Source organism: Dermacentor andersoni, chromosome 2 (assembly GCF_023375885.2).
Source record: "Dermacentor andersoni chromosome 2, qqDerAnde1_hic_scaffold, whole genome shotgun sequence".
In the NCBI taxonomy this organism is placed as follows: Eukaryota; Metazoa; Arthropoda; class Arachnida; order Ixodida; family Ixodidae; genus Dermacentor; species Dermacentor andersoni.
This window is the reverse complement of record NC_092815.1, coordinates 68,200,283-68,220,858: the sequence shown is the minus strand read 5'-3', so window position 1 is coordinate 68,220,858 and position 20,576 is coordinate 68,200,283. Positions and strand designations below refer to the sequence as shown.

The 20,576-nt window shown below is 46.8% G+C and overlaps 1 protein-coding gene across 1 annotated transcript in view; it reads right to left on the bottom strand.

The window, feature by feature from the left end:
* The window catches only part of kkv (hyaluronan synthase-like protein kkv), a 97,294-nt gene that overhangs the window by 6,960 nt on the left and 69,758 nt on the right, over nt 1-20,576 (bottom strand). The window contains exons 3-13 of the mRNA XM_050188894.2: nt 15,538-15,776; nt 13,195-13,367; nt 10,719-11,689; nt 8,969-9,062; nt 8,024-8,229; nt 7,292-7,371; nt 7,009-7,117; nt 5,352-5,716; nt 3,472-3,672; nt 1,959-2,353; nt 618-1,326 (exon numbers count right to left, since the gene is read on the bottom strand). Of these exons, the coding sequence (XP_050044851.1) occupies nt 618-1,326; nt 1,959-2,353; nt 3,472-3,672; nt 5,352-5,716; nt 7,009-7,117; nt 7,292-7,371; nt 8,024-8,229; nt 8,969-9,062; nt 10,719-11,689; nt 13,195-13,367; nt 15,538-15,776 (3,542 nt within the window). The remainder of the gene's footprint in view (nt 1-617; nt 1,327-1,958; nt 2,354-3,471; nt 3,673-5,351; nt 5,717-7,008; nt 7,118-7,291; nt 7,372-8,023; nt 8,230-8,968; nt 9,063-10,718; nt 11,690-13,194; nt 13,368-15,537; nt 15,777-20,576) is intronic.

The window sequence follows — 20,576 nt, the reverse complement described above, 5'->3', positions numbered from 1 at the left end:
GACAGCCTTATGTAGTCTTTTCTCCAACTGAAATGTTCTCAAACTACTTCATTTGCCCGCAACAGAGAGAGAACATTTCAGTTGGAGAAAAGACCACATAAGGCTGCCTTCATTGTTACACGTAACGCGAAACGTGACCCCTATATATCTCGTAATTACCAACAAGAAGTTATGGTTGCTTATTGCACTTTATATGCAACTTTAGGACAAGCAAACCAACTCCGCCATCTTAAGCATTTTATACGCATTATAAACAGGCAATATAGTATGACTTGTAACACGCAGTTTGTGGGCGCGATAGTGTCATATTAACGAGTTTAGAGTTGCGCAAGTATATATATATATATATATATATATATATATATATATATATATATATATATATATATATATATATATAGTCACTGCAACTGAATCTATGGATTCGACATGGCAGTGCCTACTTGCGGGAACAGATACTGGCTGTGGTATTTAAATACGCGTAACATTTCTGTACGTGACATCAGCTATGCAATATTTCTAATTGCTATCGCTCTCTCATAACGTTATTGACAGCTATAATTATGACGACTCACAGCGCGCGTTTTCATGTTTAGCTGGCGCCAAAAAGCACTCACCAAGTTGTTCGCTGAGCGATCCGCACGTGTCGCTGCCGTACTCGTTGCCGTCCTCTTCCGCGTCCTCGTTGAGCACCGAGAGGCCTCCGTCCGACTGCCGGGAGCTGCGTCCGTGAGCCGCTGGCTTGCGCCTCGGAGGCGGCACTCCGTGCACGATCTCGAGCTGGCGCTCCATGCTGCTGATCTTCTTGCTCAGGTTGTCGAGTTGGTCGCTGATCCTGGCCAGGTGCACCTTCTCCTCGTGGTTGTTTGGGTTCGAGCACAGCATGCACGTGAAGAGCCCCTGAAGTCCGAACATTCCTTCGTCGCTGCTTTTGCCGCTGAGGTCCAGGAGTCCCAAGAGACCGCCTTTTTTCTTTTTCTTCTGCATCTCCTCCTCGAGCTTGCGCTCTTCCTCCATCTCCTTCTTGGTCTTCTTGGTCTGGACCTCTCGTGTACCCCAGGTGACGACGTTCAGGTTGATCAGAGAGTACAGGATCAGAAGCAAGTACATGGATGGTACGCTGAGGAAGTACAGCAGGCCCGGTACGATGCACATAAACTCCTGCGGGTGCATTAGCGCGGCCACGAAGAAGCTACTCGATAAAGATATGAGGAAAATGGCCGACGGGGAACCGACGCCGTCTTCGGATACCTGGATGGCCGTACCGACGAGCACGGCCATCATGAGTAGAGCGTACGAGGCACTCATTATTTGGGCCACGATAATCTGCAGAGCAAACGAGAGCACAAAAAGAAAGGGATGCGTCAGGCACTCAACACTTTCTCCGTGACATCTTTGCGATTCATTAAACATTAATCCACATTTTCTGCTTGCATTTGGAGCCGTGTCAGAACATGTACAACATTTGTACAGTCACAGTCTCCTTGCCCGACCGCAAACTGCTGTAAATTTCTTTCTTCTTCTCATGTTCCCGAAAACCAGACGTGTATATTAACAATTCATTACATTTTGGACTAATATGTGCTTTTAACAAATGGTTGAACTATGTTGACCCATTCCAGAAGGCTAAATGATGTCTCTATGGTACCCTGTCTGGACACGTTAATATAGCCCTAGTCTTTAGGTTCCCACTTACAATCTCGAAAATTTCTCGGAGAAACTATTTTCGCTCTATAAACTCAGTTTCTATAAGCATGTGCACATGCGAGATACGTTGCATAAGTTATTCGAGCACATAATAGACAGACTCGATTCCTGTAAAAATCGTTGCTAATTTCTGTTTCTCAGTATACGAGTGCATGTTCCAGCGATGAAGCCTGTGTGCAGAGCCCTCGTGTTCCGGCCACATAATACTCAACGTTTCGAAGTACAGTGCTCAGGGAGCACCAGCAGCGCACCTGGATGTCGTTCTTGGTGGTAAAGCAGATGAGCATGAAGAGCAAGATGGGCACGATGTTGTACGAGAAGGAGATCCAGTTGGAGATCTTGAAGGCAGCCACCATGGCACCGACCAACATGAGGAAGATGGTCCCGGGACCCAGGATGGTGCCCACCATGAGCATGCCCTGGTAGATGATGTAGGGGAACGAGATGTTGTCGTTGATGGCCACGGTGCGCTTGTAGTCTCCCAGCAAGTCCATGATGTTGGCCATGGTCGAGGGCGCCCAGCGACGCCGCTGCGTGTAAAACTCGCCGAAGCCTTCGGGACAGTGCGTGTAGGCGTCTGAGGCGGCGCTGTACTCGACCCGGTATCCTCGCTGCAGTAGTAGCGTGCACAACCAACGGTCCTCGCCTGCGAAACGTTAGATGTGGAGTCGTCCGTTCAATCCTGCGGCGCACTACGATTACGTTTCGCATACAACGGAAGCCTCGGAAATCGTCGTTCGTGACCCGAAATATTGGGTTGGAGCGCAAAACACCACGAGCTATTTTACAAGATTAGCGTACGAATAATTTAGAGTTCTCGTGATCCGAGCTATAGGAACTCAGTGACGCTGTAATCCTCGCCTTTGTTTCTCACAACTAACGTGAATTTAAAAGAAAACTTTGGAATATTAAATGACGGCGTCTTAGCTGCTCATAAAATGCTTACGAGATGTGACGATACTGTTGTCTCTGGCGTAATGTGCACACTGACTGAGTCTTCCGTCTTTCTCTCAGTATATCCCATCTCTTAAGTGCAGGGTAGCCAACCGAGTGCGATATTGGTTAACCTCCCTGCGTTTTCTATTTTCTCTTTATTATTTCTGAAATTACGCGCTAGCGATGCTGTTGGCGCTTACGCGTTCCATTGCTTTACGTCAAGTGATTTGCCGTTTAACGTGCTGCGCATGCAGGCGCCCAGGGCCGGATTACGTTGCGTATGTGATACTCCGATTCATTATAGTTGCTGGTTCGTTCATCTTTTTAAAATCTTCATGCGTGCTGGCGAGCTTGGTCGTTAAGAATATTTCGGAAGAGGTAAGCTACTGAACGCAAAGTGCATTGACAAATTTTGTGTTAACGACTTATCTGTTTCTGCGTATGTTCGATTCGCGTTTTCATCACACATGTGCGCGTATGAACGAGAAAAAGGGAACGCGATACATTTCTGGCCCTGAGACTGTTAGCAAGCGCCACTCTAGGACAGACGTATAGTACACATACACGAGTACTTAAGATTGTGAACGGGAGGATAGCCGCCACCTTGGTTCAATCGGTATAGTATCGCAATGTAATGCGGAAGAAGTGGAGTCGGCTCCCACCAGCAGCAAGTTATCTTTTTGTTCACTTTACGCTATTATTTCTTATATTTAAACAACAACAACAACAACAACAACAACGACATTAAAAAAACGGTGACTTTCTCTCGTGCTTTCATTGCCTCCATTGTCTGTGGCCTTCATACGGCTATGTGCGCGCAGCGTATACCTTGATCGTACTGCACATAGTGCAGAGCCTCGTCTGAGCGGGTGGTGTACCGACGCATCACGTTGTCGTCCATCAGAGCCTTGGCACGGAAGAGGGAGAAGCATCCGGGGCTACAAAGCACGCAGCCGATCATGTGCTCGGTGGCTTTCTGCAGCCAGTGACCGATGGCGTACTCGAACTTCTGGTACCACACCATGGGGCCTGCAGGGAATATTGCGAGTATACGGGATTAAACTGCGTCAAAGCAAGATAAGAGTATAAGCTTCGCGCTTATTGTTCGTGAATAGCTGTTCTACGCTTTTCTGGAAATCATAAAAGCTGCGAGAAAGCATCAGCGTCTATAGAAAATTCAGGTGCTGATGAAGAGGCGTAGAAAAAGAAAACCCTTCCAAGCTGGATGGTGGATTAGCAAGTGTAAACATGATAAAGTAGGTGTAGTTGTCGCTTCCGATACACCAAGTGTGTGTGTGTGCATATATATATATATATATATATGAACGAGACGAAACGTCGCCGAGAGGCCTAATTTTTATTAGTCATATCATAAGGACACAACAAATTAAGAACTACAAGTAATTTACCCTATGCTGTCCTTGATGTCAGTACTTGTTTGCTTCTTATGATATATATATATATATATATATATAACAACAGACATACGCTGAGTAGTTCTAGGTGGATACTACCTCACTTTCATTATTTGCTCCAATTTAATGACCCAAATTACCAGCAATACCCTATTGTGTCATTTAATACTGTTGTTTATGCTCAGTCCTAATGAAACCTTCGTTGAGGCAAACATGTTTTCTTTGCGCTTTCTAGCTTTTCATTATTGCACGTCATTCAAAGTGGTCATTAACTTATGTCTTGTATTAAAACAAACGCGAATATGTATTTCCAGACTTTCTTTTTTCTTCACGCGGCAACTAATGATGACTAAGAGTTAGTGTCGCTGTTAGTGGTACAGGTGCAGCAACCTTACTTTTTTCGCTTTCCTTAGTTGTCTGCAATCAATTAACTTGTTATTATTCGTCTGGTAATAACGTATGAAAGTTTCAACGTTTCTCATTTCGTTTTATTAGAGACGTAGCGTGTGTAGTATTCGAGTGAATAGTATTCGCTTGTGTCCACAGGCAACAACAAGTTGTTGCTTAGCAGTGTCTTGACGTCAGTCAGCAATAATCAATTGTGACCGGGGGTTAAAGAAACTAATTGTCCTAACAACCTGAGTATGTACGCTCTCAGTAACCAGCTTTTCGCTGCATCACAGCGCTCCAAATGCTGACGAACTTGTGAAACGCGTAAAAGGAACTATTGGAAGAAATACCTATTGCCGCCATATCATTTCCGAAGTGTGACAGAGGGGTTTAGGTTTCGCGAATTAGGGTGCCCACCTGCCCACGTTTATGATATCCCGTGCACAACGTAGGCAGTAGCTCGCGAGAGGTTTCTCGAGGGGCGTTCAAGATCTGCGCGTTTATAATCTCTGATACACACACCTGAAGTTTTGTGAGCCGGTGCGCATGCCATGGTATAGTATTTCCATATCTGTCTCTAATGCGACGCGACAATTCGTTTTTTTTTCTTTTTTGTTGGCCACACTGCACGTTTGACTAAGACACATTTCAGGTAACAGTGCGCTCCTGCCCGCATTTCCCGTGTTTTGTATATCTATACATATATATATATATACATATATATATATATATATATATATACATATATATATATATATATATATATATATATATATATATATATATATATATATATATATATATATATATATATATATATATATATATATATACTTCGAACTCGCCGTTATAGAAGCGACCCGTTACATACGTCGCTGCAAGTGTCTAGCGCATGCACTGTACCTGTGCCGACCGGGTGGATGCGGCCGCAAGCGGCGCCCAGGCCGCGGTTCTTCTTCATCAAGTCCACGAGCAGCTGCACGGCGTGCGGCCGGAAGTTGATGTCCCCGTCCAGCGCCAGAACGAAGGTGTTCTCGGCCATGACCGCCTTGCGGCTCACGTCGATGGGCAGCTCCATGAGCTTGTGGCCCAGCAGGTAGTACATGTACATGACCTGCGACCAGCGCTTTCGGTGCCTGATCTTGCCCTTGTCCTTAAGGTGGGCGATCAGCTTGTTCTTGCCCGGCATCTGCCACACGAGTCGGCCACCGTACGGAGTCGGCAGCTTCTTGGGAGGCTTCAGCCGGATGTTGCACTGGTGGACGTTGCTGCGTGTGTTGTTAAAGGCGAGTGAGCGACAGAGTGTGGTTTTCGTTCGGAGGAAAAGCGAGAGAACGGACCGAGGTGTCAGTTTCTGGCGGGCTACTCGGCATGTGGAGAAAGGCGTGTTGGAGAGTGCCATGTGATGATAATGGTAGAGAACGAGTGAGTTATCGATGTTTGTGACTCAGAATATTAGCAAAAAAAAGAAAGGAACGGACAGAACGAGTGCTGTTTCTGTTCCTTTCTTCTTTCCTTTGCTGGCACCTTTTGCGCCACAAACATCGACAACTATGCACCAACTAGCCCAACATTGTATTTTGCTGAACGATTGAGTAATTTTGGAACCAAAAAGATCACTGCTGCTAAAGCGCTTTCAGAATTCTTTCACCCATATTGCTCGTGATGTGTGTTTACCGGTGGCCATTAAGGTACAACGACGCGGCATTTGCAGCAACTTCAGCAGCCGGCGCCGACAGCTCCTCTCGGAAAAAACGAAGCACATCGCAAAATTGCAGATTGTCTTCACATGGTTAAGTAATGCAGGAAAGCTCAAGAGACGTTTTTTTGCTTTGATGTCCTGAAAGCATGATGAAGCAATAATAATGAAGCGACAGGAAAGTTAATTTACATTTGCTTAATGCCAACAGTTTTGCCGCACACACGCAGCGTTGCTTAATCTATGCTGACAAAATATCTGTTCGCTCGCACAACAGACTACATTCAACGAACTGCTTGCCGCCTCACTCAAGCAGGAAAAAGGTTACATGACACTTAAATTTAGCTCAACGATTTAAGCGTGAATAACCAAGTGCGATTGTGGAATATGTTTCTTTGTGAAGGTGGACGCTCAATTCGGCATAATTTACCTTTAAGAAATGGTCTTCTGGTTTGTAAGTCTCGAGTTGACTCTTAAAATGTATGAGATCACATCTAACAAGCCTGATAAATATTTCCAATAACATGAATTTGTCGCTTTTATTTTTCTCACTTGGACAACCCTTGCTTGACTAAGCAAAATCAATAAATAAGGACTAGGGCAATACGCTTTCCACATTCAAGATAAATGCGGCGCTCACTTCGTCATCGACGAAAACAAATACAAAGAACAAGTCTGTAGGGACAACGATCAGAAATAATGTCTGCCTGTTCTTATACTTCAGATAAATGTCGTTCCTAAAAGGAGTGACAGATGCCGGCACATACTCCGCACTAATCATGCAAGGTGTTAGCGTCCACATCGCTGGAACATACGTGGAATGAAGGAGTGAAACGCCGCAACTTTAGGAATCTGGCTCACCTAGCAGCTGTGTCGATCACGCGCACCATCTGCTTGACGAATCGGTTTACGACCATTTCTTCGTCGTTGTCGTCGCTCAGTTCAAAGGCGTCGTCGAAGAAGACGTGGACTGAAAGAGTACACGACCATGTGAAAAACAGAAAAGCAGAACAAGCATCATACAGTGAAACTTGACTAAAAGTTGAGCATCTGAGTTTAATTTATTTTTTTCTTTTGGGGAGTGTCCACACATTCATAAACATAGGCACATCTGACATCAATAAGGAGGAGTAAAGACGCATACCTTCGAATTCGTAATAATCTGGGTCGACGATGCGCAGGTACTTTTGAGCATTCCTTCTGGCACTTTGATCTTCGTCCATCCTGCGCAGAATTAACAGATATTTTGTTCTTAAATAGTAGGTACAACAGTACTACCTTTATCACTTTCTCTCAATTTCCATCGAATTTTCCTCAGTTAATGTCGCTCTTTCTCGAAATCAAAAGCATCTTGTACTATATAAAGGTTCTTTGTTTCTTCATCGCTCTATAGATCCCCAGTTGATTCGAGCAGTTCAGAAAACAGCTTAATTAAAACCAAAAGCAATTCTACCGCTCGAAACTACCTCGTTCATGGTTTTGTTAGGGCATGAAGTGAGTGCGATAGCGGTCTCCACATGAACTCGTCAATTTCAGTTCTACTGCAACCATGATCTGATCACTTTCACGCAGATGTTCAAAATCCGATTCTTTACACCACAGTGCGCTTTCCGCACGTGCGGCTGAAATCGTGGACGCGAGGAGTCGATTTTCGACCTTCTATAGCGCCGCCACTTATATACCACCTTCAATTGTCGTGCCCTCTCTCACTCTCTCTCTCTCTCACACACACACACACACACACACACACACACACACACACACACACACACACACACACACACACACACACACACACACGCACACACACACACACACACACACGCACACGCACACGCACACGCACACGCAAACACAAACACACACACACACACACCTGATGACAGACTTCAACATCTGTATCATTTCTTCGGCAGTCTCGTGCCACATGGTGGCGCAGGCGTAGATTCGAATGATGTGATCGGCAGTCTTGGCGCACGACGCTGTCCTGCCGTTCTGGTTGCTCGAGGATTCGGTGTGGATCGATATCGTCTCGTAGTACTGCGAGATGTCGTTGTCGTCGTGTGCGTCCAGGGCAAGTTCCTGCAAGAGAGGCGCAAATTAACGCTTATTCTTGCCCGGAATTTCACAACATAGGGCAATCCAAACAGTTACATCCACTACCACGTGCCATCTCGCACGCTTACTTTCAGGAATGCAGGCTTTCCCCGCACCATAAGCTGTTGAAATCGACTCCTCCGTGTTGTCATTGAGGTTGCCAGTGACGACAATTTTTCACACCTCTGCGAAACCACTTGTGAATATGTCTTTGATTATGTCCTTATGTCTTTGTATTCGCGTCTGTACCCTACTGTTCTTTCGTATTTGTGTCCGTAAATTTGTGTTACAGGGATTTTTGCATAGCTAGTGTTGTGTACTGTTGACGCTACTACATTCTATCACGCCGTGCAATATCATGTGCAATATTTGCGTGTACAAGTGCCTGCCTATGGCGACAAATTTTCACAGTTCAGCGAAACTATGTATGAGTTGTAGCAATACGCTCATTGTTTAGTTCATTCGTGTACTTGACTGTTCTTTCGTATTCTTGGCTGTTTTGGTGTCTTCGTGTTATAAGGATCTCTGTATAGCTAGTGCCTGGTACATTTGATGCTATAATATTCTATCACGTGCGAAATATTAAGTGCATTATTTTTGTGTATAAATGCTCAATTAACCCTACTGTAGTGCTCTCAGGACGAGTGTGAATATTCAAATAAATAAATAGATAAATAAATAAATAAATAGAAGATGAGGAATAAAAACTTAAAGTGTTCCTTACGTCGCTCTTTATTTCACCTTCGTCGTCCCTCCTCCTATTCAATGCTAGCGACTGGTCGATCAAGGCGCCACAGTACATTGGGTTCACGAAGAGCCTGGGAGAAGAAGCCACACATATCGTTAGTTTCTTAGGAACGCAATTGCTTCCGCACGCGTGGAGGTTCGCTAATTACATTGTTTACGCTTTCTATGGAGACGATAGGATTTGTTACATATCCTTGCGCTGTTTAACATTACCTATTTCTTCATCACGTGCTCCCTATCACAACTGTGATGTGCATAAGGCTTTAGGCACTGCTTAGAAATGGTAATTTCCAAACGTGAAATTTGCCGGCTATACGCATTCGCGAGACACTAACTTCTGCCTAATAATCACATTAACGGACTTCCGACACTGCAGGTCAATGTTCACCCATAACGGTGTTTTTATGTGTCTATAACTCGGACCCCTACACACCTCGAAATTAGTGCTTCGCATTCAGAAAGATCCTTATCGAGGGCGGAATTACGTTCATTACACCCTTCACAACGTCAGGTTTTCACAGGTGCAAATGCAAAATTATGTTCTTCAAGTTGAATAGTGTAAAGTTTAACAAAATGACCGTCAACACAAACAGAGTAAGATAATACACAGATAGCTAGCCTTTTCTCCTTTCCTGTGAGTAAAGATCTATCCTAAGACTCAATATAATATTAGTTAAAGGAAATGAAAGCAATGGAACTTTGCAGTCATATTTGCATTTTTGGCGAAAACTCATATCATCCACCAATTTTTGATACGGCAACAATGTTTTTAAGCACACAGTAGACCAATGGCATATAACTAGGAACAGATAGTTCTGAAGCTTAGTTGCACAAGTCGCAGACCATGTCGTGAGACGTAGTAAGTCATACAATAGGTATTTATAGTCAGACATTGGAGGGTACCGTTCGGAACGGTGAGCTGTGTCGCGTAAATATACGGCCATCTATGGACATTTACGAAATCTATTGTGCCCGTTTGCGTGTTCTATTGGGAAACATATAATTGTTAATTCAACATCGCCCCAGAGCAGAGATTGACAGACATAGTTCTGTAACGGCATCGTCGACGTTACTGCCTTGCCAAATGAAATACCCTTACACCCTTATAAGACGCAACTTGCGAAATATGCCCTTTCTACACCCTGTAACACCTTTTATTTTCGACGGAGTTTCGCCCTACGTTAAAGAAAAAGCCAAATATAAGGGTGTGTCGTGGGCGTCTTATACGGCATCCTTCCCTTAAGGGTGTAAAATGTTTTACAACGCATGCAGTTTAACATGTTATCGCTTAGTGATTAAAATTCCTACTATAGCAAAAGCTTTGACCACTGCAATGACACATGTCACAGAAGGCTCATATTTGGCACTGTTGCGCGAATATTTTAATGGAGTAGAAGGCTGGGCCACTTGGAAACGAGAACTAATTGAACTCAGCCTGGAAAACGATGGCAACACGATAGAAAGGACCAGGACGAACACTGTTAAAGGATTGACACAAATCAGAGCCTGTTAGACAAGAAGTTAAATACTGTAGATTAGACAGCTGGGCTGGTTGGTATGGATGCATCCTTGAAAATAACGCGGAAGACGAGGCGCGCGCTCGTCCTTTGACGTTCTTCTCGTGTCGCTGTCGTTTTCCACATTATTTTCAGGTACGCACAGATTCATAAAATGTTGCGAGCAGATTGTGTAGCACTCGTACCGAGCTTTTAAGGTACGCGACTCACTTTTCAGTGCTGGCGAGCCTCTCACACTTTGGCATCCAGATGTGCACCGCTATCCAGGTCTGCGACAACAGCCAGGCGAGCCATATCCAGGCGTGCTGAGTGGTGATGAACTCTTGGAAGAACTCTCCGGCGGGACACCTCCAGAAGAGGTACTTGGGGATGTAGCTCTCGAAGAAGCACACGTCTTCCGTGCGCATGCCGCAGGCCGCGATGAGCAGCGATATGGACACTGGAATGGTCAAGCTCACGGGGAAGGCGAAGCTGAAGCCCTGAATGCAGATCTTGCAGGCGAACTTGGCCGACACGTAGCAGAGCAGGCTGGACAAGACCTGTATGGCCGCGACGAAGATGGGCGTCCACTCGCTGGCCACTATGGTCACATCGTCGTCCAGCGGGCTCGCAGTCGGCAGGTCGGGAAGGTCGCCCAATGTATGACTCCGCACCTGGACCACGTCGATCTTGTGGGTACGAAAACCGGAGGCGAAGTTGCGGAATACGGTGAGCACGTTGTCCATGGTCAGGTGCATAAAGCCCATCATGCAGCCCAGTATGACCAGAATCTTCCAGCAGGAGACGAAGATGTAGGTGAAGTAGCGGCTCTTCCGCAAGTCGTCCTTCATCTCGGCCAGCCGGGAGACGAACCGGATGGGAGAACGCCGATCCACGTAGTTCTCCCACCAGCGGAACGACGTGAGAAACACGGCGATGGGCACGGCCCACGTCCGCGGTCCGGTCACCACCCAGGGCCAGATTACAAAGCCGGTCGCCTGCGCGAGCAAGCTGAGCGCGTCCAGGATGAGCTTGGCGAAGCGCTTGCTCTCGCCTTTGTAGTGCGACAGCATGCTGAAGAAGCTCGGCACGAAGCAGACGCAGTTGGTGAGCATGGCGCCCTTGACCACATCAAGGTCGGGCAGGACGACGAAGACAAGCATACAGAGCCCGACCGTGTGAAGCGTCTCCATGAGGAACACCTGCGGCGCGTTAAAAATAATTTTTTTGTTAACGTGCTCACGAATTTTCATTGACCGTTGACGTACGTTAGGCTAGGTTATGCCTTGTTCGTTCTTGTTCTCTAGTCTGTGACAACCATTCACTCATGGGCTTAATCACCTAACACCTAAACTGCGACAAGTGGATAGGAAGGAACGATTTCGGGATTGTAAGCTAAACATGAAAAAGGCAACGTCTTGCGCGTTTGTTCCAAAAGAGTGTAGCCCGCTGAGATGTCAGCAAAGTTGCGCGCGAAGCATTTGGTGGCGCTGAAGTCACTGACATTGACCTCTTCAGGTACTTTGTAATGTCGTGAGGAAGTATAAGCATGCGCTCTTTGAGGTCAGCGAAGCACTGGCGACCCACTGGGCAAATTGTAAGCCTGATAGATTCCTTAGATAAAAGAAATTGCCTGATAGTAATCACGATTAGCATAAATAATTAACGAAGGAACTCGAGAGTGAGCAGTTATATTGAGTGAACCAAGAGCCTCTTTTACTGCAAAGTGCGTTTATGCTACAGATTCATATTAACTTTTCCATTCATTGCAGCTCTTTTGTATCACCCAGCACCAAACTGTCAGCATGAAGCACATGTCTTTGGCAGCCATATATTCACTTAAGTGTATTTAGCTCATAAGTGCCAATCAAGCTTTGCATGTGCAAGATGTCACTGGAGGTGTGGGAGCGGAGGAACGAAATATATCTTTGTGAGTGACTGATTTATCAATCTGCCGGCCACTCAGCGAGAGAAGGAAAACAAATAAAAGAAAGATAAGAAGGTCGATCGGACTAATATCTGGTTCGCTGCAGGCTACACGGAGGTGAATGGATAATATGTGATGGATAGGAAAAGGGGGAGAAGTGCCGCTTTGTCCACACATGATGATTCACAGCGGAAATGCACAGACGATCAGGCAGGCTGGCGCACTTTAAGAACTGCAGCGCGCTTCTACGATTGCGGTTTGCGCCGGTGATGGAGGTCGTCACGGTCACAGATGCTTTACCCATGAAAAGGTAGTTCAACCAGTTTAAAGCGGTCTCAAGAAAGAGAGAGAGAGAGAGAGAGAGAGATATGTGGCAGATATATCGAGGATGACAAGTATACCCTTTGTTCTCACAGCGTTCACAACAGTTACGCATTGGCGTACAGTTCTTTCCAATGCTGGACAAAGTGTAGTTAACCTTCTCTGCCGTTCCTTCTCTTCCGCCTGTCTCCTTCTTGTGTAGCTGCGGGAAGGGCTAATTTGCACTTGCCACCGAAAGAAAGGGTCTGTGACTGCAATTATAGATGCTAGGATAATTTCAGAAAGCTTGCGTCGTGCGAGCGAGCAAACTATGTTCCCTTGAAGCGTCCGTCGTCGACAAAGTGATGAAAACAAAGTGATTGAAACCGAGCAGCCACGACAATGTTTTCAAAAATGCGACAGGATTGCATGCACTCAACTTCGCGTTTGTTTTCCAAGACAGACACGCGTGCTACTTACTGTGAAAAATGTGCTTTTGTCCGGCCGTCGGTAGGATTTGAAGACGCATATCCTGCTGCTTCGGAAGAGTGTGAACAGCTCCGGGATTATGAGTATAAAGAAGAGCACCCACAGCCAGGCAATCTTTTCGATGTCCGATATTGTTGCTTCATGATCTTTGTCGCGGTCAACGGCTGTAACAAAAGAATGGAACTGGTGAGCTATATCTGCACGTATTAGACAATCTTCATCAGCATTGTCTCTTTTATATATACTGCAACTGCAGCTTCCCTTAATATTGAAGGTATTTTTGTACCGCAACTTCTTTTGAATATTTCTCTATTGTAATCCAAGATCGTCTAATAAACGCCCAGTACCGTAGTAAATGATTGAGTTCTATTCTTTCTTGATATCATTTGCTGCCCATGTAAAAGAATATTGTTGAAAAACGTTATCGCGTAGCATTATGCTACGATTTCTTTTAGGACAAGCATGATTTCACATCAACTTTTCTTCTCACTCCTCTTTTCCATATATTGAGCTTATTTATTATTAGCGTTTACTAGCGTAATATTTGCTTTGGTAACCCAGGATTTTTTTATTTCGGTACCGCGAAGTTATGAGAGTAAAATAACGACGTCGAGTTTCAGCCTGCCCATACGCGTGTTGCTGTTTACGGAATATGAGAACGCCGATTGTGCGGCAGAAACAGCGCCGGTGGCGAGATCGTATGTCCAATTTGTTCAACTGCAGCGCTCTGGAAATGTTTTTGTGTTGCACGACTCCCCTCGTCAAAGGAAAGAGAAACTACATATTACTTATTATATTGCTGCCGACGCATTTGCCACAACAGCTACGTGCCACATAGTCCGCCACTGCAATAATTATAGTTTCGTGCGCTTTGTTTGATGTCAGAGTCACAAGATGGCACCGAAAGCGCCGATTCTCACGGTTGACTTTTCGGTGTTCCGACAATACAGAAATGGTAATACTGTGAGACAACGATTAGGCCGCAGGTCTTCCTTTTATTTCTGTGAGCGAGCTAGACATTATTACGGCCCCAACTGGTGGTCAGGCACACATGAGGAATACGAAAGGCACACGCAGCACTCATACTAACTTCCCCCGCGCGCTGGAGCGGGCAGCCCGGCCGCAAATTAGGCTGGCAAGGAACGCCGAGCAAACTTTTTGGGACGCGGAACGTGAACAATCTCGGAACCACGACATCAACGGTCAGAAGGAACTTACACGGGAGTGAAACGGTGATTCACAGAGGAGGCTTTACGACAGAAGTGCGCTAGTCACGGCATTTAATCCAACTCTTTCACCGATCGCGATGCCCCAAGGCACCGCTGTTAGTTGTTTTACGGACACCGAACCTGCTACACTTGTTCCCCTTCACATGGAAACGAGACCCTTGCCTTCGCGTCCTGATACGGCAGCTTCAACAGCCACAGTAGACGACGATCTCACTGTTGCGCAGAAAGAAGACGTTTTCGTGCTGCTTCAGAAACGCTTCAGAAACTCAAAGCTTCTCGGTCGCATTTCCGTCGCAGTGCATCGCATTGAAACCGACGGCAGCTTCATTGTGCGCCGCCGCCCAGATCGCGCGTCGTCCGCGGAGCGGAAGATCACCGAATAAAACGTCAACGACATGCTCAATCGCGACATTATCTGGCTGTCGTCAAGCTCTTGGTCGTCGCCTTTGTGATAGTCCAGAAGAAGGACGATTCTGTACGATTTTGTGTCGTTTGTAGAGCATGCAATAAGATCATGCGCGAAGGCGTGTATACCCGGTGCCAGGAATCGACGATGCCCTTGACTCCCTCCCTATTGACTCCCTCCCTATTGTGAGCGCCGCATGTGTATTTCATCTTCCTCGTCTCTACATACCCAGCGCCTCCAACACTTGTGAGACAATGGTTAGAACCCAGGTCTTCCTTTTATTTCAGCGAGCGAGCCACCCACTATTATGACCCCAAGTGGTGATGACGTATGTACAGGTGAAGGAGGTGACATGCACACGCAGCGCTCACACTAATTATACGGCAGGGGCAGATCCAGGGTAGCCTCAAGGGGATTCACCGAAGGGCTCATCAAGGTAGCATCGAGAGGCTTATTTCTATGATCTACAAGCGGACCTTGCCAGTGGTTAGACCGTCAGGTTAATACTGCCCGTTATCTCGCAAACGTGGCTCCAACATGGTATATCCGACCCTCTCATGATATTGCTCGCATCTTAGCCCTTATTCTGTATAGAGCAAATGTTTGCGCTGATCATGAAGACATGACCAGCGGATGTAACGGCTAATTGCTCGAGTCGTGAGCTGTGTTTGCGTGTTCAACGCCGTCGGGGTTGCTCACCGAGGCCGCTTCTGCAGACGGGCACGGTCCTCTTAGCGATGTGGGAGACGATGAAGAGCAACGTGCCCTTAGAGACCGCAGACGAGGACAGCACCAGGCCGAAGGTGATGAAGTAGGTGACCACCTTGAGCACCTTGAGCGTGATGTCCACCCATTTGGAGTTGACGGTCTCATCCTCCTCGGCGTTCGGGGTTACCACGAACACGTCCCATCCTTTGTTGTCCTGGCTGTTCCTACGGCTGCGCACGAGAAAAACGAAGCGCCGTAAGAAGAGGACCGAGTCATGATCTAAAACAACGACAACTTCGTGGTCACTCTATAGGCGCTGGGAAAACTTGAGCCACACTTTGCTTTATTCCGCTGAATACTCCAAAATAACAGGGAGAACAACGTCGATTATCGAAAGCGCGGACACTAAATAGGATTAAATCGCTTTTGCCTACCTTTTGCAGTGGGGAGCAGAACAAAGTGATGAAAAAATACAAAGGGACCAGGAAGTGTACAACGCTTTCACAATCGTTCGTACAGGTATGCAAGCCTTTACGTATCGTGGAAAAACAACAACAAGGAAAGTACATTTCTGGCGCTTCTCAGCGTCAGACTTCCGAGGCTATTGTTCTCGTAACTGATTCTGTCAATTTTTGGCTGTACAGCCTCTGTAGAGAAAGTAACTCTTATCCCCTGAAGCGGGCAACTATCTACCGTCAAAGTCTCGAAGCTTGAGTTGCAGGGCATCGCACTCGGGAACAGGTCCGCCCAAAAGGGCGTTCGCGTAAGAGGTGTGTATAGGGGAAGGGAAGGCACGCAAAAATTTTATTTGCATAGGCAAACTTGCATACGCTTGTACACTTAGCCACGTAAGCATTAGTAGCGAGAAGGCGCAGCAGTTTTTCATCTCACATGTAGGTGAGCACGTTCTTATCGCGCTATTTGTTTCCTGCACTGGTTATCGTACATTTGGGAACGCGTGCGTATAATTTTTGGTTTCGGTTATCGTTGTCTGCATATATTCGCATCACGCACTAATAAACCCTGTCTTGGGAAGTGTAGCGCTCGTGCAAGTCAGTTCGTGCTGTCATTGGCTTTGCCGCGCTTAGTAGGATATACGCTGCATATCTTTTATACAGTGTAGTTCTCGTTTTGTCAACTCAAGGAGCCTCTTTCTTTTTTCGATGGGGGCGAAATGCGAAAACACCCGTGTACTTAGATTTAGGTGCACGTTAAAGAACCGTAGATGGTCTAAATTTCCGGAGTCTTCCACTACGGCGTGCCTCATAATCAGAAAGTGGTTTTGGCACGTAAAACACCATAATTCATTTTTTTAGCCTCTTTCTTTATTACTGTGAATCTGTGTTTAATTGAATACGTTAGGTCAGAACACCGTGATCTCAACTCGTTTTATGAGTTGAGGTACTTTTGCTAGCGCTTTTGTCGGATATTGCAGTGACATACGCGCAAACCCCATTTTCCGCGTGGTGCTGGTTGAGGTGTTTTAGGTAAGTTCAGCCTTAAAAGGCACTCGTCGCTTTTGCACGTACCGACGTGCACATACTAAACGTAAGTGGACTTCAACACACCGTCTTGGCTCCGTGTGTATGACGCTCTGGCACCCCTCATAGCGTAAGTCAGACTCCAGCGATTTACTCGATGTTTGAGCGCATTGCGGTATGGCGGAAGAGCGTTCGTACATGCTACACTCGATTTAGAAACAAACGGAGGTCTCTAACCCCTTCTCCGCTCTTGTGAATTTGTCAACAGTAAGTCACAACACTTCATGTTTTCTTATCAGACATGATGTTAACACGATCTTGTGCAAACAGTTCTCGTTGTTCCCAGCCCTGGGACTTTCTTGCAGCTTGCATGCTTTACGGGAGATTATCGCTCCTGTCCTTGCGGCGTGGCTTCGAGCGCTATCGAGGCACGAAGTTTGCTCCCTGTCACTTCCTCTGCTGTGCGGGCAGTGTCGGGCACCGCACCTATAACGGGGCTGTCACTGTCCGATTGTTTCGTATACAAGAGCGTATACTAACAAATGCAATGACCCAGGTAAGGCAAAGCACCAGGGGAGGGGAATGGAGGGAAGGGTTCAGATGAGCACTCGACGACAGAGCCTTCGCTCTCATTTATAGCGCCATTTTCTCGCTCGTTCCGCGTTGTGCCTCAAAGACGACGACGACGACTCTGCTTTATCTTGGGGAGACACAAAACAACAATGAGCGCGCCAGTTTCACTCTCGGGACTAGCTACGGCTATGCCGCCACAACACGGCGCGTTCTTTGAAACACGCTCGCGACTCGCACGGTGGCGACGACAGCGAGTTCTTTTGTGACAGGTCCTCCTGGCGGTGTCGCGCCGCATGGGTGAAGTAGGACACTGCGGACAAGCGGTCCGGAGATTCTGTCGAGGTGAGCAACACGTGAGCACAAAAGAAAGAAAGAAAGAAAGAAAGAAAGAAAGAAAGAAAGATCTCCGAAAGGAAGCAGCGTAGCCGGGTCTCCTTCGGCCGGGGCTTCGTGTTTTGGTTGGCAGACGAGAGAAGTGGAACGGCACCGTCGACGGTCCCGCAGTGCGACGACGGTGCGCAGACGTCTCGCGGTCGGCCATAGCGGCGGCGGTCGTGTCGTGGTGCGGGGCTTCTTTTTAGCGCCACTAATTACGGACCGCGGCGGGCAGGAGAGCCTAGCTTGGCAGCTGCCTCACGCACCGCCCGTCGAGAGTTTCGTGAGCACGGACATCCGCGCGCACGCGTATACAGGTGTGTGTTTCTCTGGGTCACGACACGATCAGCAACGGCGGCTGCAGAAGCGCTGACCAGACAGGGCCGCGCACGGCGAGCATGTCATCCCGGTAGGCAGCAAGCGTCAGAAAGAGAGACGCGCAAATGTGACTCGGTAGCTGAGAAGGACGGCGGCTTGGACGAGTTGGCGCCGCCTTCTGATAGCGTATATAGACAGTCTGAATGTTAGCGCTGTGGGTGTCCGCACATCCTGGCGCCGTTGATCGTGCGACATTCCTCGACGAGTCAGAGGTTGTGTCAAGAGGTAGCGGGACATTTGAGAGACGACACGCACATTATTGAGTATAAGCATGTTTGGCTGGCGGCGGTGCTGTGGTGAGTGGTGCACGGCGTACGCACGAACTCATATATATATATATATATATATATATATATATATATATATATATATATAGATATATATATATATATATATACATATATATATATATATATATATATATATATATATATATATATATATATATATATATATATTCATATGTGAGCTTCCTCGAAACAGGAGTTATATAGCGGTGCCAAGCTTATTCCGCTTATAAAGACAAGGGGAACGGGTGGAGGACAGAAACGCTTATTAAAAGCGTTTGCTTTCGCGTGTCATGATATCGCACTGCCATGAGAAAGGGCGGGTGGTTCAAAGAAGCTACAATGAGGATGTCCAAACGACTTACTTTCATTTGATTTCATTATCTTCTTGTCGAACGACAAACACACAATGATAACCGAGAAGAACAAAGCACAATAGAGAATGTGCTTAGAGCTGCCGGGATACGAACGGATCAGTAAGCGGATTAAGAGCGATTAATTGGGGATCTTGCTTCCTGCAGGCCATGTTTGCAGATTTCTCACGAATAAGGCTAGCGCGCCTTCGTGTAACTTATAAAATTTATACGGTAGTGCATGCGGTAAAGAAATAAGTAAGGAAAAGAAAAGAAACAACGAAGTGTGGGTGGGCGACAAATGAAGCATTATACACGGAAGAAAATTTTAACCTGCGGAAGTAACTTAAGTTTTCTTATCTCGGTTAATGACGCAGGGTGTAATGAGTCCTTAATTGTGGTTGTGTGCCCTTTCGTTCTCGTTTCACACTATTTAATTTATCGATACTGTCAGTCGAAGGGTCGCTACAGGAGTGGAAGATATTAACACACATGCATACAATGTAAAGAACACTTCGAATGTGGGCGAAAACCTCCCCGACTCCTTCATTCCAATTCTCAGACGCCACTGGCGTGACCGTGATGCGCCACGTCTTTCTTTCTTTTTCTTTTTCGACACTATACCGCTGCCCTCTCTTTCCCTCCCCAATCTCTCAAAAGGTCAAATTGCACTATATTAAATTGTGCTCCACTTATCGCCTTCACTCCTTGCTTATCTTTGTCTTCATCATACCTTCACAGGAACAAAGTGCCCAGCCTGTATTCGTGCAAATGCAGTCCCCATTTCTTCCTGTCCTGAAGTAATTCTCTTTCTTGGCGGCTTATGGTAATCGCTGCCACGCACATTCACCACGCGGAAACTCAACCGCTTCGCCCTTTCCCATTGCTCGGAACGTTAATGGCGGTCCTCATTGACTTCTACCAAGTTTTCCACCGTGGACGAATATGACGTGCGTGTAATAAGACAAGCGCGTAACCGGAGCTTGTATAACCGTGTCGATCTATCGAGGGCAGGGAGCGTGCGAGCAAGCGAAGTATGTGCGTATAACGCAACGGTTCCGTGTGGGAGCCGTGCCCCGGACGAACCGGATGGAGACCGGTATACGTGCATTACACACACTGGACAAGCGGCGGTTATTTCTATAACGCACAGTGCACAGGCGAATGAGTTGGGCGCCGCCACCACATGGGCGCGTCAGTGTCCAGTTATGCCCGCGCATACCACGCACCTTGCGCACTTCACTACAACGCTGGCTTCCCGCGGTCCTTACAACTCGCGCAAATACCTCTCTCCTCCTGCTCCCCCCCCCCCTCTTTCCTTCTCCTCCATATTACACTTCCTTTCAACGATCTCTCCCGGCCACCCTCTCCCCCTTTCACGCCCGCACGAATCGCCGCATAGGTCGCGACGTCGCATAGCGGACTGGATCGGCTGACCTCGATTCGAATCGCTCGCCGACCGGTTCGCCTCGCCGGACCTTCTGGGTTACCTTGAGAGCGACTGAGAAGCCCGCCGCCGTCGTATATGCCTGCAGCCGGCCGGGCTCTTTAGTTGTTCCTTTTTCTATCGTCTGAAGACTCGA